The 13,092-nt window shown below is 41.9% G+C and overlaps 1 protein-coding gene across 1 annotated transcript; it reads right to left on the minus strand.

The window, feature by feature from the left end:
- Positions 1 to 10,060: 10,060 nt before the first annotated feature.
- LOC110764157 (Protein kinase superfamily protein) lies at positions 10,061 to 13,057 on the minus strand. Its single transcript, XM_021967075.2, has 6 exons — positions 12,693 to 13,057; positions 12,122 to 12,360; positions 11,679 to 11,814; positions 11,030 to 11,288; positions 10,742 to 10,874; positions 10,061 to 10,557 (listed from the first exon to the last, which is right to left on the minus strand). The coding sequence occupies exons 1-6, from the start codon at positions 12,844 to 12,846 to the stop codon at positions 10,258 to 10,260; spliced, it is 1,221 nt and encodes a 406-aa protein (XP_021822767.1). The 5' UTR covers positions 12,847 to 13,057; the 3' UTR covers positions 10,061 to 10,257.
- Between the last annotated feature and the right edge of the window lie 35 nt (positions 13,058 to 13,092).

Consider the following 13,092-nt stretch of genomic DNA (forward strand, 5'->3'; position numbering starts at 1 on the left):
CTACAGACAACCCATGGCCAAAAGGTGTCGGCCACAGAGTGACCATGGTCACGTAATTATGGTAGATGCATGATGCCATTAACTTTTAGGCACAGAAAATGATGTCCATGGCCTATAAGTGGTGGATCTCACCATGCCTTTTTACCCTTGTAAAAATATGCATCCACCAATTAAAATATTAATATTTTTTGAATTTGATACCATCATTACTAAATAATGCTACTATTTCCACCCACCTGTTTTATTTTCTCACCCACCTTATCTTCCCACCCACCATGTAAATTTGAAAAAAAAAACACAATCTTATCTTTCCACCCACCATTATTCCTAAAATACCCTTTAATTATTAATTCAAAGAAAATTCTCTCAAAAAACCCAACTTATATTCGTTTTACTTCCTGACTCGTATTAGGGGAAACTCCCCTTTCTTTTCTCCAAGCCGATTATGGTTCTTTCAAGAGTTCATCCCTCTTTCTCATCCTGGAGGAGATGAAGCATGGGGTTTGTAATGAGAGGGGTTGTGTGCGGTAGAAGAGGGGATTTGGGTATTTATTTTCTTTTAGGTCTTCTTTAATTTCTTATATATTTATTTATGTTAATACATATGTGGTTGAAGAACATGAAGTTGAAGCATGGGTTCGAATGCTTATGGTCCCCAGGCTCCTATCATGTTGATCTCCCTCAATCAAATAATACCAATTGCTTGTTGTTTGAAGCAAATAGACAAAAATTAAACAACTTCATGACATAGAATTTCATGAAATCTTAAAAGCGCAATAGGAGCCTTAAGGGAAAATTAATTTTGCCCACATTTGAAAATGATAGTACCTTTGAGAGAAATTAGATTTATGATGGAAAAATAGTAAAACTTTTGGAAGGTTTTAGAAAATAGAGAGATGGCTAGATGAGGAAGAAGAAGTTGTGTGCAATATGCGGGTCAAGAATTTAAGTTAATAAAAGGCTCTATGTATCGTGAGATTAATCCAATAGCTGGTATAAAATAGTTGCTCACACTTAGGTGAGGGAGATTGGTTTTGTCTCTAAGTCTAGGTGAGGGAGATTGGTTTTGTCTCTAAGTCCTTATAAGTCATTTTACAAATGGGTAAATTTGTCTTTAAAATTTTGAAGATAAGGTGGGTGGGAAAATAGGACAGAGAGGTGGAAATAGCAGCACTCTTACCAAATGATGAAGAGAAATAATAAAAACTTACAAATGGATATAATACGTAGTAGTATTCGTGGCTATAGTTTAAACATTTACTGCTTGGGAAGAGAAGATATCAAAATTAAATAGTTGAATTCTAGTCTTGACCAAGGACTAAAATATTGATAATATCGACGAAATATCGAGGATATTATCATTTTTCGGATCTATGATATTTTGGAACATATCCATACACATATCGTATAAGTATCGATAATATCAGAAAATATCTACGTCGATAATTTTTCTCACACTTTAGCAATATTTGGCAAAAATATCGCTATAATATCACTGTAATATTGATAATATCGAGATGATGAAGACATTGAAAATTTGAAAATTTTGAAGAGTTATTTACACTAACATCCCTTGAGGTTTCTTGTGTTTTCACAAAACCCCCTAAGGTCTCAAAAATTACATGAACACCCCCTGAGGTTTCAGTTTGTTTTCACAAAACCCGTTGATTGTTTGTCCAAAAATTGATGATTTCATTGAAAAAAAAACTTATGCAAATGACAAAATTAACCTCAATGAAGTATATGCAATCTCATCTCAAAGGCCAACTCATTAAGCAAAATTCTACACGAGGAATATTCGCGGGTTGATTCCTCGACATTCGATCTTCCTTCTCTCTCTTCCTCGATCCCTACGAAATAAATAGGAGTAAATAGACCACACCAGCGAGGTATTGGCCAAAGGCCCTCCGATGCCTAAGTTAGTTCAATTGGATCTTGATAAAGATTCAACAATAGCTAAAATGGATGGAGTTTTCTCTCACAGGGAGAGTCGGGTGGCCTTAGTAGTGTATGGTGGCGCTTAGCCGTGAGAGAGAGAGAGAGAGAGAGAGAGAGAGAGAGAGAGAGAGAGGATTTTTCTAGGGTTTTGAGTGTTGAGAGAGGAATTTAGAAATATCTTGAATGTCTTGTGTAGCCATGTATTTATAGTCTCCTTGTGTGCTAGAGTTTTGGGAGAATAATCCTTATTTGGTTATGATTATTTTTCCTTAAAAAGATTATTGGAATTACTCCAAGAGATTCAGTGGAAATTGGTTTCTTGATTTAGGGAGATATTCCTATATTAAATCAAAGATAATTTCCCTATTTATTTAATTAGGATATGTTCCCACAAATGCCCCCTAGCTTCTGCATGGCGCTTGTGAGGCATGGAGGAGATGGGAAATATTTATCGGGTTCTCCAACTGCATCTGGCCTTTCTTCTTTGAGCTGGACTCCATTTTCTAGTTGGGCTCCTAATTGGAGTAGGTTTTTCACTTCTTCTTGGGGTTGGGCTCCCAATGAGAATAGGCTTGTGATTCCTCCTTGACCTATGATTGTAAGTACAAAGTTTCTCTTCACTCATCTTCAAATTGCAAACTTGTCATCCTCTACTTTCTAACTTACGAGAGAGATCTTGAAGTAGTGTACTGCTTGTCGACGAGAGGAATCGTTGTGCACACCAAGGTAGGTCAAACTTGTGTCTTTTTTCTTTTGTTTTTCCTTCGCGCCTAGGACCAGCTGTGTGGGCCTGGTTGGTTGTCGTCATGACGCAATGGCTGGAGCGACGGGATCAGCTGAATGGTGGCAGTGCGCCCGTGGTTGCATTAAGCGTCGCGTGCCTAGTTGCTGGATCGCGGCTTTTGCTGCGATTCAGTAACTTAGCAGGCGTGCCCTGCTGTAAGCGTTGCCGACAGTTGTCGGGTGGTGGCTGATGTTGCGGTGGCTGCTGGCTGCTACTGGTAGTGGCTGCGACTGTCTTTTTTTTTTTATTTTAAATTTTAGCTAAAGCTAGGTTGCGACGTGACTTGCTGGGCAGGTTGCGGCTCGGCCCGAGCCCAAGGGCTACGTTTGCGGTTCGGGCACCATGGCCTCTACTTGTTATTTTTCCTTGCGCCACAAGCTAGGGTCTTTCCTTTGAGCTAGTCAACGGTCATGTCTTCTGACGAAGTTATTCGATCGCCGAGCTCACAAGTACCTTTGTATCTATGGGGTGGTTCTAAGGTGCACAAAGAAAAAAATTCGTGGCTAATCTGCATCGTGTTACCTCCAAGGCTCATTTCTAGAAGTGGCATGCCACCTATGCTTCTGCCATACCTGATGACGTGCATGTCAAGTTGGCTGCATCTTTGACTAATGATGTGCCTTGTGTGGATTTGAACGATGCAGTTGCAAAAATTATCACACTCTGTCTCTTCTGCTTTTCCTTGAGCTTCACGTTCCTATTGTCGAAGTTCTTCAGGAAGGTGTTTTGCGCCATGGAGTATGTCCCAAGCCAATGTACTCCGAACGTTTATCGCGCTTTCATGTGTTTTGAGAATCAAAGTTGTTTCTTCAAGCTAGATCTGACGGTGCAAGAGTTCTTTTACTTTTTTTGAAGTGAGGTGCTAGGAGAAGTATGCCTAGTGTCACGGGACGAGCGTGCGACGCGGCGCGGCGGAAGCAAAACACAAATTTCGCTCGCACAAACGCTCCCGTGCGGCCCAGGATCCCTTCGAATCCCAGTCAGCCTTCTCCCCACTTCATGACTCTCACAACTCCGCGAGAGGTTCACCATCATGTGTCGTCTCCCATAGGCGCCAAGCCCTATGGCTAGACAACGAGTCACACTTCCTTGTGACAACACAATCACCCCGCATCCGGCAACGAACCCTCGACGCCCATACATCAAGCGTTGCATAAGACACGTCAACTGCATCGACCACGTCGCATGCCAAACTCGTGGCTCGCTCATGTCCAAGTCGAGACATGGCGATCCAACACACCATCGGTTTACCCACACTTCTGTCGGTCATCCGTTAGCAACCAAGATAGCCCACATCCTCAAGCTATCCACGCAAGCTGTCACGCTCGCATGTCGCCCAAGCCTTGGCGACATATGTATTCCGAATGTCCCACATAACCATCTATGCTTTGCATGGGGTCGCAACCCACGCGTACCGGCATCCGAATATCTTCCTTCCATCTTGGACAAGGCCGAACCCAAGCCAAGTCCATCGAGTCTCGTCAAATGCCTCGCTAGCCGACGGCATAGCGAATGCCATACGTTGACCTCACTCTTTCCAACGATGCGCAATACGAACGGCCCCGCGTGTTCGTACTGTCCTCGGGAAGTCCTTTCCCTCGGAGACATAGATTATCCTTCAACAATCTCATGCCCGCCCTTATGACAACCTCCAATGTCATAAGGATGCTCGCTTAGTGCCACAAGGGTGTAAGCACCAGGGGTGGTGGAGAGCATGACACCATGTCACCCCCTATATAGCATTTTATGCATTTAGCCTTCTGCTAGGAGGGAACATCACCTATGCACGAGGAGTCATAATTGGGCATAACTTCTTCGTACGAACTCCGAATGGCGAACCGTCAGTTGCATAGCGTGTATCTCGTCATTATGAACATCTTTCGTGTTCTGAGTTTCTTCAGGTTCCTCCCGTAACCTTCCGAAATACCCAAAATACCCCTCACACGCACAACCCGGCCAACACCAACCATTCTAGCTCTTAAGTCCTTGCCCCTTCCACACTTGGACTACCTCATAAGCGCATGGATGTCCCAACGGAGTCACGAAAGCACACGCTCAAGTGCGATCCGTGACACTAGGTTCGTGTATGCAACGCCAAGCTGTTTGACAGTCTTAACCAATGAGATCAAGTATGGCATGCCGATGTGCTGGAGGTCAAGAGACGGTGGGAAGGCAAGGTCGACGATGGTCCACTTGTTCCTCTCACTTACTGCAATGATACGTCATACTCTATTGATCTGCTTCAATTTTTTCTGAATTCCTCCCACTTGTTCCTATCGCTTTTGCTTGCAGAGAATGATATTAGCAAGAAACTGGATCTCGAGCTGGACATGGCTAAGGTTTGCTGGGCCCTAAACATCCATGTAAGGTTTCGCAAATGACGCTGACTGTTGAGCTAGTATCAGAAGAAAGCTGGTGGTATGCCCCCTGCCAAGGATGTTGAGAGATAGAAGCAATATGGCGAGACTCGGATGATCTGCCTGTCGAACGGGAGGAATCCTTGACCGACCCCCTGAAAAGAGAAAGGCCGACACCAAGTCATCCAAAGATGAAGCTGCAACTTCGCTCTTCTTCTCGTTTGCTGAGAAGACTCAAGTGGGAGCTAATCCTTCGTCGTTTTCCCGAGTCAAGCATCTTGTCGACACGGATCGTAAAAAGATTGGCGACATGCGGAATGTTTGGGACATTATGCTCAAGTCTCCAACTGACCGGCCCAAAACTGCACTCTGCCCTGCAAAGAAGTCTGTTCCTGAACCGGTTCGCCTACCAAGAAACAAAGAATTGTTGACATTCCTCCCTGAAGTTCGAGTTGTCTGCACCAGTCAAGGGAATGTAAGATAGTGAGGTACCCACGGATCAGTGTAGATGTTCACAAGTCGACCATCACCAATACGCCATCGAAGACCACGGGAGAGGAGTTCACAACCCCATAATATCGATTGCCACGTAAAAGAAGGTGCTGAACCTACTTGAGCATGCAAAAAATCAGACTCTGGGAACTACTATGCTTTAAGCATCCGTGCAATGAGGGATTTGGGAAATTCCAAAAGACACCACCCTTGTTTAGCAAGCAAAGCCTAATTAAAGTAAACAAGTTCTAGAAAATCGAGACCTCCTTCAGTTTTGTGCTTGCTAAGAGCCTTTCAAGTCTTCCAATGGATATCTTTTCTACTGCCTTTAGACCACCAATAACGAGCAAAAATACTCTCAATTTTAGAACATAAGCCAACCAGTAGACGAAAGACACTCATAGTATAGGTAGGCATCACCTGAAATCTTCTTCCAACGCGATCTTTGATAGCTCGAAACATATGTTTTTTTAATTTTTTCCGGCTATAGTAGGAAGACTCAAATAACGTTCATGGCAAGGGACGATCGGTACCCCCCCAGAAGAGCTTGAAGTTGAGCTTGAACTAATTTAGGGTTGGATGGGCTAAAATAGAGAGCAGACTTAGCAAAATTTATTTGTTGCCCCGAGGCTGCTTCATAAAGACTAAAAAGGAGCTTCAATTTCATTATCTGGGCAACTTCAGCATCACAAAATAAGATACTGTCATCTGCAAAAAAAAAGGTGATTAAGAGAAAGAGTAGAAGGAGCAATAGAAACCCCGCAGACTCGAGAGTCTCGATTAGCTTTGTGAAGTAATGGGGAAAAACCTTCTGCCACTAAGAGGAATAAATAGGATGAGAGAGGATCTTCTTGGCGTAGGCCCCGAGTAGGAGTGAGGTGACCCAACGGAAGCCCTTGAAACAACATGGAGTAAGAAACATAAGTAATACAACCCATGATCAACGGGATAAAGCGATCATGGAATTCCATCATATGTATCATCAGCTCCAAAAATACTCCTTCTACCCAATCATAGGCCTTGGCCATATCGAGCTTCAGTATAGCCATTCTTTTTCCTGATTTACCTCTATGTTTCAAACAATGAATTGTTTCGAAAGTCGTAAGAACATTATCCAAGATCATACGGTGAGGGATGAAAGCACTTTGATATTCTGATTTGACATCCGACATTGCTTTTTTCAACCTGTTGGCAAGAACTTTGGAAATAATTTTATACAAAACATTACAGAGACTAATTGGGCGAAATTCAATTACGCTGGAGGGACATAACTTTCGGTATTAAGGCGATCAATGTATGGCTGAAATCAGCTACCCCACCACTCCCATTAAGAACCTGTAAATAGAGCTAATAAATATTCGAGCCACTAATACTCCAGTAATGCTGATTGAATAAAGCCGGCATCCTATTAGGACCAGGAGCTTTAGTGGGCCCCATAGATTTGATGGCAATTTCCACTTCCTCCCGACTAAAGAGTAAAGACAGATACCATTGAGTCAGTTGAGGAACTCGGGAAGAGACAGCCTCAAAAATTCCATTACTCATAGTTGTGCCTGTAGAAGAAAAAAGATTATCATAGTAGTCGAGAAATACAAGACCAATCTTCGCAGGATCACCCTGTAATATATTATTAGCATAAAAAATTTGTGCCATAGAATTAATTTTGGCCCTGTGATTGGCAATCTTATGAAATAGGAAGTGTTACGGTCACTAGCTTGCAGCCAATTGACACGAGAACGTTGGTGCCAATATAGTCCATCGAGTTCTAGTAACCTGTCGAGCTCATTTGCAACCAATTTCTTGCTTTGGAGAATGGCTTCAAATGGGGCAATAGATTGAAAGGAAGCCAGAGAGGTATACAGAGACTGAATTTTGGAATTCATATGACTGGATTTTGGACTTTTCCATTTTGATAAGCGCTTAGCACAGATGGCAAGATTAGTCGTAGGAGATTCCTGACAATGCCACCCTTCTTGAATTATTCTTTCACAGTCTTTGTCAATTGTCAATTGTTCCTCAAACTGGAAATGACGTGGACTCCAACGACGCCAAACATCAACACCAGGCCGTGCGTCCGGGAGGGTGATGATTAGAAGAATATGTCGAAAGATGGTAGATGGTGAAATTGCCCCACTGCTGAAGCAAGGCTAAATTACCAAAGCCTCTGTCTAATCGCGCTTGAACTTTGGCATCATCTTTGTGGTTGTTCGTCCAGGTAAAAAAATGACCTACAAAATCAAATGATAGCAGATTACAATCGTCAATTGCCTGTTGAAGATCTTCAATTTGACCGACGGAGTGGAGACGAGGGTCACTTTTTTTGCCCACAGACAGAATCTCATTGAAGTCACCGCAACACATCTATGGACCAATATCCACCTGACTCAAACAGCGAAGAAGCTCCCAAGAATAAATTCGTCGAGTAAGGTTAAGATGACCATAGAACCCAATAATTCGTATAACGAAGGAATTAGGAAAGGTAACCCGAGCATCAATATGTCTGGAAAGGATGAGAGCAACACAACTTGTAAACTAGTCTTCCAAAGAATACAAAGACCACCAAAGAACCCTTCACGGGGAACACAGAGGACTCCACCCACACCAAGTCTCCGGACCATGGATAACAGTCATACAAGTCTCAGTAAGGAAAACAATATTTGGTGTTTTGTCCTGTAAGAGGTTTCTGAGATCATGGAATGTACGACGGTTGCCAAGCCTCCGCATGTTCCAACTTAATACAGACATAGTAGAGACCAGAATTTCCACTATAACCGCCGAGCCAAGCCGAATAAAAAAAACCACAGCATGCGAAGGATAAAGATAGAGACAGCAGAGCAGAAATCCAAGGAATCACCTCAACACTAGCACACTTAGGAAACCACCGACAGGGACCCAGAGTCACAGATAGTGAAACCAACAAGTGGGTGGCGCGAGGGAGACACGAGGGCAGAGAGCCCTAATTTCGACCGTACTCCCAATCGAAACCAGACCAAATCCAATATAATCCCAAGGGACCAGTTGAGTGGCAACTGCGATGAGCTCGAGTGGAGAAGGGGGAGACAAAACCAGTCGCTCGTGGCGAGAAGGAGAGACGATGACGAAACCTATCGCGGACAAAGGAGGAGTGACGGTGACAGCTGACCTCGAGGGAGAACCCTAGATATGACATGTGGGTCTCCTCACTTAGAGCATCTCCAACAAACTCTCTGTCCTCTCATCCCTAGCTACTTTGGCTAAAAAGAAGGAAAATCCTCCTCCAGTAGACTCCCTACTTGGCTCTCTATTTTGGAGAACCAACTTTTAGCTCTCTACATCTAGAGAGGAGGAGAGAGAATTTGGCTAGGAGGAGAGAAAAAGAGAGAGAGAGATAGAGACATCTGGGAGGTTGGTGGGGTTGAGTTTCTACTTTTAAAAAAAAAATATATATTTGATTTGCAAGAGAAAGAGGGAGAAAGAGAAAGAGAAAATAATAATAAAATATTTCACATTAGCAAAAATAGAGAACATTGCTGGAGGAAACACCTTTTAAGTGGTTTGCTATAATAGCTTTCTAGCTATTTTTACTAGAATTTGGCTAACATTTGGAGACTCTCCCGGAGATGCTCTTAGCAAGAGAGCAACCCTATGATTTCCTCGTGCCGGACCTTAGTGGACTTTTTTAGCCTATGTCAATGTCATTAAGAAGAGTAAGCTTTTGTTTTGTTTTGTTTTGGGTCAAAGAAGAAGAGTACGCTTAATGGTGCTACTTTAGCATGCTTACCTAGAAGCCCTTTTATCTTCTTCCACCAACCCCGACATGAGTGCATGCAAGCTCAAAGAACAGTAGAGCAATGAAATGGCATCACCAGTTTAGCTCCATGTAAATAGACTTGTATAAAAAAGGGCTAAGGCTTTCTCTACACCACCCAGTAACTGGAAACATAGTTGTCGGCACGTGATGCGAGAGTTGAGATCAGAGTGGAGAAAATAGTTGGTCCTTCACATTCCAATGTGAAACAGTTGTTCCTCTTTTCTGCTTCAGTACCAATATTTCGTGTCTAAAATTTGATCCACCAAATACGCAATAGTACACGATGGTTGCTAAAATTTAAGGCTGTTCGCTCTTTAAAGAGTGAAAACAGGCTTGAACTTGAATTGATTACAAAAGAAGGAACCATTGCTATGGCATACCCCTTCTCTCTCCTTCTTCCCTTTCAAACTTACCCATTGCTATTGCTATGGGTAAGTTTGAATTCTTGGTATACAAAGAATTGGTTGTTTGTTCTTCAATCGGTTCAGTTAACATGTTAGCAAATCAAAATTATGAATATTTACACATTTCCAAGACCAAATTGATATAACAAAATTATGAAATTCCAACGGCAGACACAGTAAAACTAAAACAGGAGGTCAAAAGAGATGAAACGAAATTAGGCAAACCATAACTAATTGCAGTCAATGACCATATGATCAACCAATCTTATGCCTTAATTTTGAATCATCTCCTGGATTACGCAGAGCCTCAGCTTGTCGACCATTTCTTAATAAGATCTTGAACAGGAAAGTTGTAAGCATGTTAACTGTCACATGTTTCCAATTATATTATTACATAATTCAGACAACATTATATTTACTTCAATCTAGTTTCCTCTTTTACCAAATTAGCAGACTACAAAAACCCTAGAAGTCTAAGATACCTAAGAAGCCTTACGGAGATAATTTATGCATGTCTTCAACTTGTCTTGCTTTACTACTCTGCGGTGTTGGTGACTTTGTTGCATGAAAGCTAGACGAGCTGCCTACCTTTGAAGTTGACCTGTGAATCTTCACAAGTGGGACCAGTGATTGCACAACATCTGCCATCAGTGGCCTGTAATCTGCCTCGGGTTGAACACACATCGCAGCAATTGCTGCCACCTGAATGACCTCCTTCATTGAGTACTGCCCCTCCAATGCAGGATCCATGATCTGAACAACCTGCTCCCTATCTGTCAGCTGAGGCAAAGCCTACAGTGCAGATCATTTAAAAGAAAGAAAAGAAGAAGTCTTAACAATTAAGGGGAAAAATGATTCTTAAAAGAAATACTGTCAAGAAAGATATGACCCTAAAATGAATAGGGTAAAGCTTTACTCGTTATGACACAAAGTATTACTCTGTTACAGGAACGGAAAATAGACCTAAGAAACCCACCCAAGAAACAAGAACACCTTCTCCAGAAGGTCTCTTCATATCAACTGGAACTCTGCCTGTAAGCAACTCCAAAAGCACAACCCCATAACTGTACACATCTGATTTAGTTGTCAGATGCCCTGTTAACGCATACCTGTATAACGAAGCACATGTGTAAAACTGAATTAACAGCAGCTGCTATTTCATAGTTAATATTTGAGACTACGGGGGGAATTAGAAATATAGGTAACTCTTACAGTATCAATTGACTAATAAGCACATTGCAGCTAAATGTTTAGATGTTCTTACTCTGGGGCAACATATCCCTGTGTACCCAATACTCTGGTGGAAACATAGCCTCCAGCCTTGTCAGATCCAAGCTTGGCCAATCCGAAATCAGAAACTTTGGCATGAAAATATTTGTCCAAGAGAATGTTACTGCTCTTAAAATCTCTGTGAATCACGGGAGGACTAATATGTTCATGGAGATACTCCAAACCCTTCGCAGCTTCAAGAGCTATTCTCAACCGAGTTTCCCAGTCTAACTTCATGGAGGGAGCATTAGGACCTGCACGACCGAATTCGAGCAGTTAATCCAACAGCAAACCATCTTTTTCAGACATTTAAACATGAAAGAATAGTGACCAGGACAACCACAATTAGGCGAAGAAATGATGCCAACTGTAATGGATAAACAAAACTTGTGGGGTCGGGCAAAGAAGTATCCTGATTGGAAAGATAGAGCGTGTGAAGAGGGAACTAAAAAAGGCATAATGCAAGCAGCAAAGATCGAAGCCTGGCTTTAACTCACAGTATACAGATGAAATACTACAGATTGCAAAGTACACGGGTGTTCATAATATTTTTCTATTCCCAAAGCCTAGTAATTAATCATGCAAAAGAACATTATCCAATCAGTATATCAGAAAGAAATAAACTGTTAACAAGGTATACTTACCACTCCCAGGATACAAATGTTCCTGCAAACCACCATTTGCCATGAACTCATATACCAACAATTTGTGATTGTTATCCGAGCAATACCCAAGCAGCGCCAACAAATATGGAGAACACAGCCGACTTAGCAACTCCACCTGCATTTAATTATCAACCAATCCAATCAATGACCAATTTTACATGATCTGAAAAGTAAATCTAATGCTCAACTTATTATTGCCAAGGGGTAAAGTGGGGAACTCAAAACTTGCATCTTTCGGTGTTTTGGTATAAGAATATGAGTTATCGACTCAACCAAATCCTACAAAATCATTTGGCTCAGGTGAGTAATTGTTCAACTGCCAAGGGTTAAGACGGTATTGTGAACTTCAGCCATTTTTCCCCAATCACATTCCTAGGAAACTAATAGGGCCAGAGTAAACAGGATGAATACTAAGATCAGACCTCCATTTTAAATTCCTCTGCTCCCTGCTTTCCTGCTTCGTCCATAAACTTAATTGCAACTTTCCTCCCATCATGGAGAACACCTCGGTACACTAACCCAAATCCTCCTTTGCCAACCACATTTGACTTGCTGAAACCACCAGTAGCAGAATGTAGTTGCTTGAAGGTGAAGACCTGAAGTCCTTTACTGGAAGCAACTTGCAGATTTGAAAAAGCACCTTTGTCCTCATTCCCAAACCCTTCAACAACAACAACAACAAAATAAAAGGAAATTTCATTGTAATTCCAAGAACATGCAAGAAAGAACAAAAGGCACCAAATTTTCAATCCAACATAATTATAGAACAAAGACTCAAACTTTTGTCTTTATGTCCTTGAGTTTCCACAGAAACCTAAGTGATTTCAATAAAAAGTACTAATGCTATTAAGTGGGTGACCTCAAAAGCTCTTATAAGCATAAATAGTGAACTCCTACCCACAAAACAACAGTAAAACGTTTAAAAAGAAGAAATTTTCTGTTTTTTTCTTGCATTTTCTTAGCAAACAAACAGAGGGTAAGTAGGTGTCTCACCCTTGTGGTTCTCGAAGCGCTTGGCGACCTTGTTGCGAATGTAGCAGTAGTAGCTGAAGGCGACGAGTAAGGAAGCCACGGCCAGTGAAGCAAGCACCACAATGACCAACAATGCCAAGCGCTCCTTCCTTCTATACTCATCCTCTTCCTCCATTTCTCTCACCAAATAAATTCCAAGCAGAAAAGCCTAACCCTAAGCCTCAACTCAGTAGAGGATGGGAGTGAATGACATTTTGGAGCTTTGGAGTTGGTAAGACTCTCTCTCTCTCTCTCTCTCTCTGTGTCTCGTTCTTGTATTTGTCTTGATTTGTGGAGCGGGGAACAGTAATCATTTGGACTTTAGGACTGTATTTTTTTTGGCTCGAGTATATTTTAAAATTATGTAAAAGGCATTTATTGC

The sequence above is a fragment of the Prunus avium genome, chromosome 3 (genome assembly GCF_965620075.1).
Source record: "Prunus avium chromosome 3, drPruAviu1.hap1.1, whole genome shotgun sequence".
In the NCBI taxonomy this organism is placed as follows: domain Eukaryota; kingdom Viridiplantae; phylum Streptophyta; class Magnoliopsida; order Rosales; family Rosaceae; genus Prunus; species Prunus avium.

Coding starts and splice junctions, on each gene's coding strand:
- LOC110764157 (XM_021967075.2), bottom strand. CDS start 12,846: ATGGAGGAAGAGGATGAGTATAGAAGGAAGGAGCGCTTGGCATTGTTG. Junction 11,289..11,678: donor ACATTTGTATCCTGGGAGTG/GTAAGTATACCT, acceptor TCGGTCGTGCAG/GTCCTAATGCTCCCTCCATG. Junction 10,875..11,029: donor CAGGGATATGTTGCCCCAGA/GTAAGAACATCT, acceptor TTCGTTATACAG/GTATGCGTTAACAGGGCATC.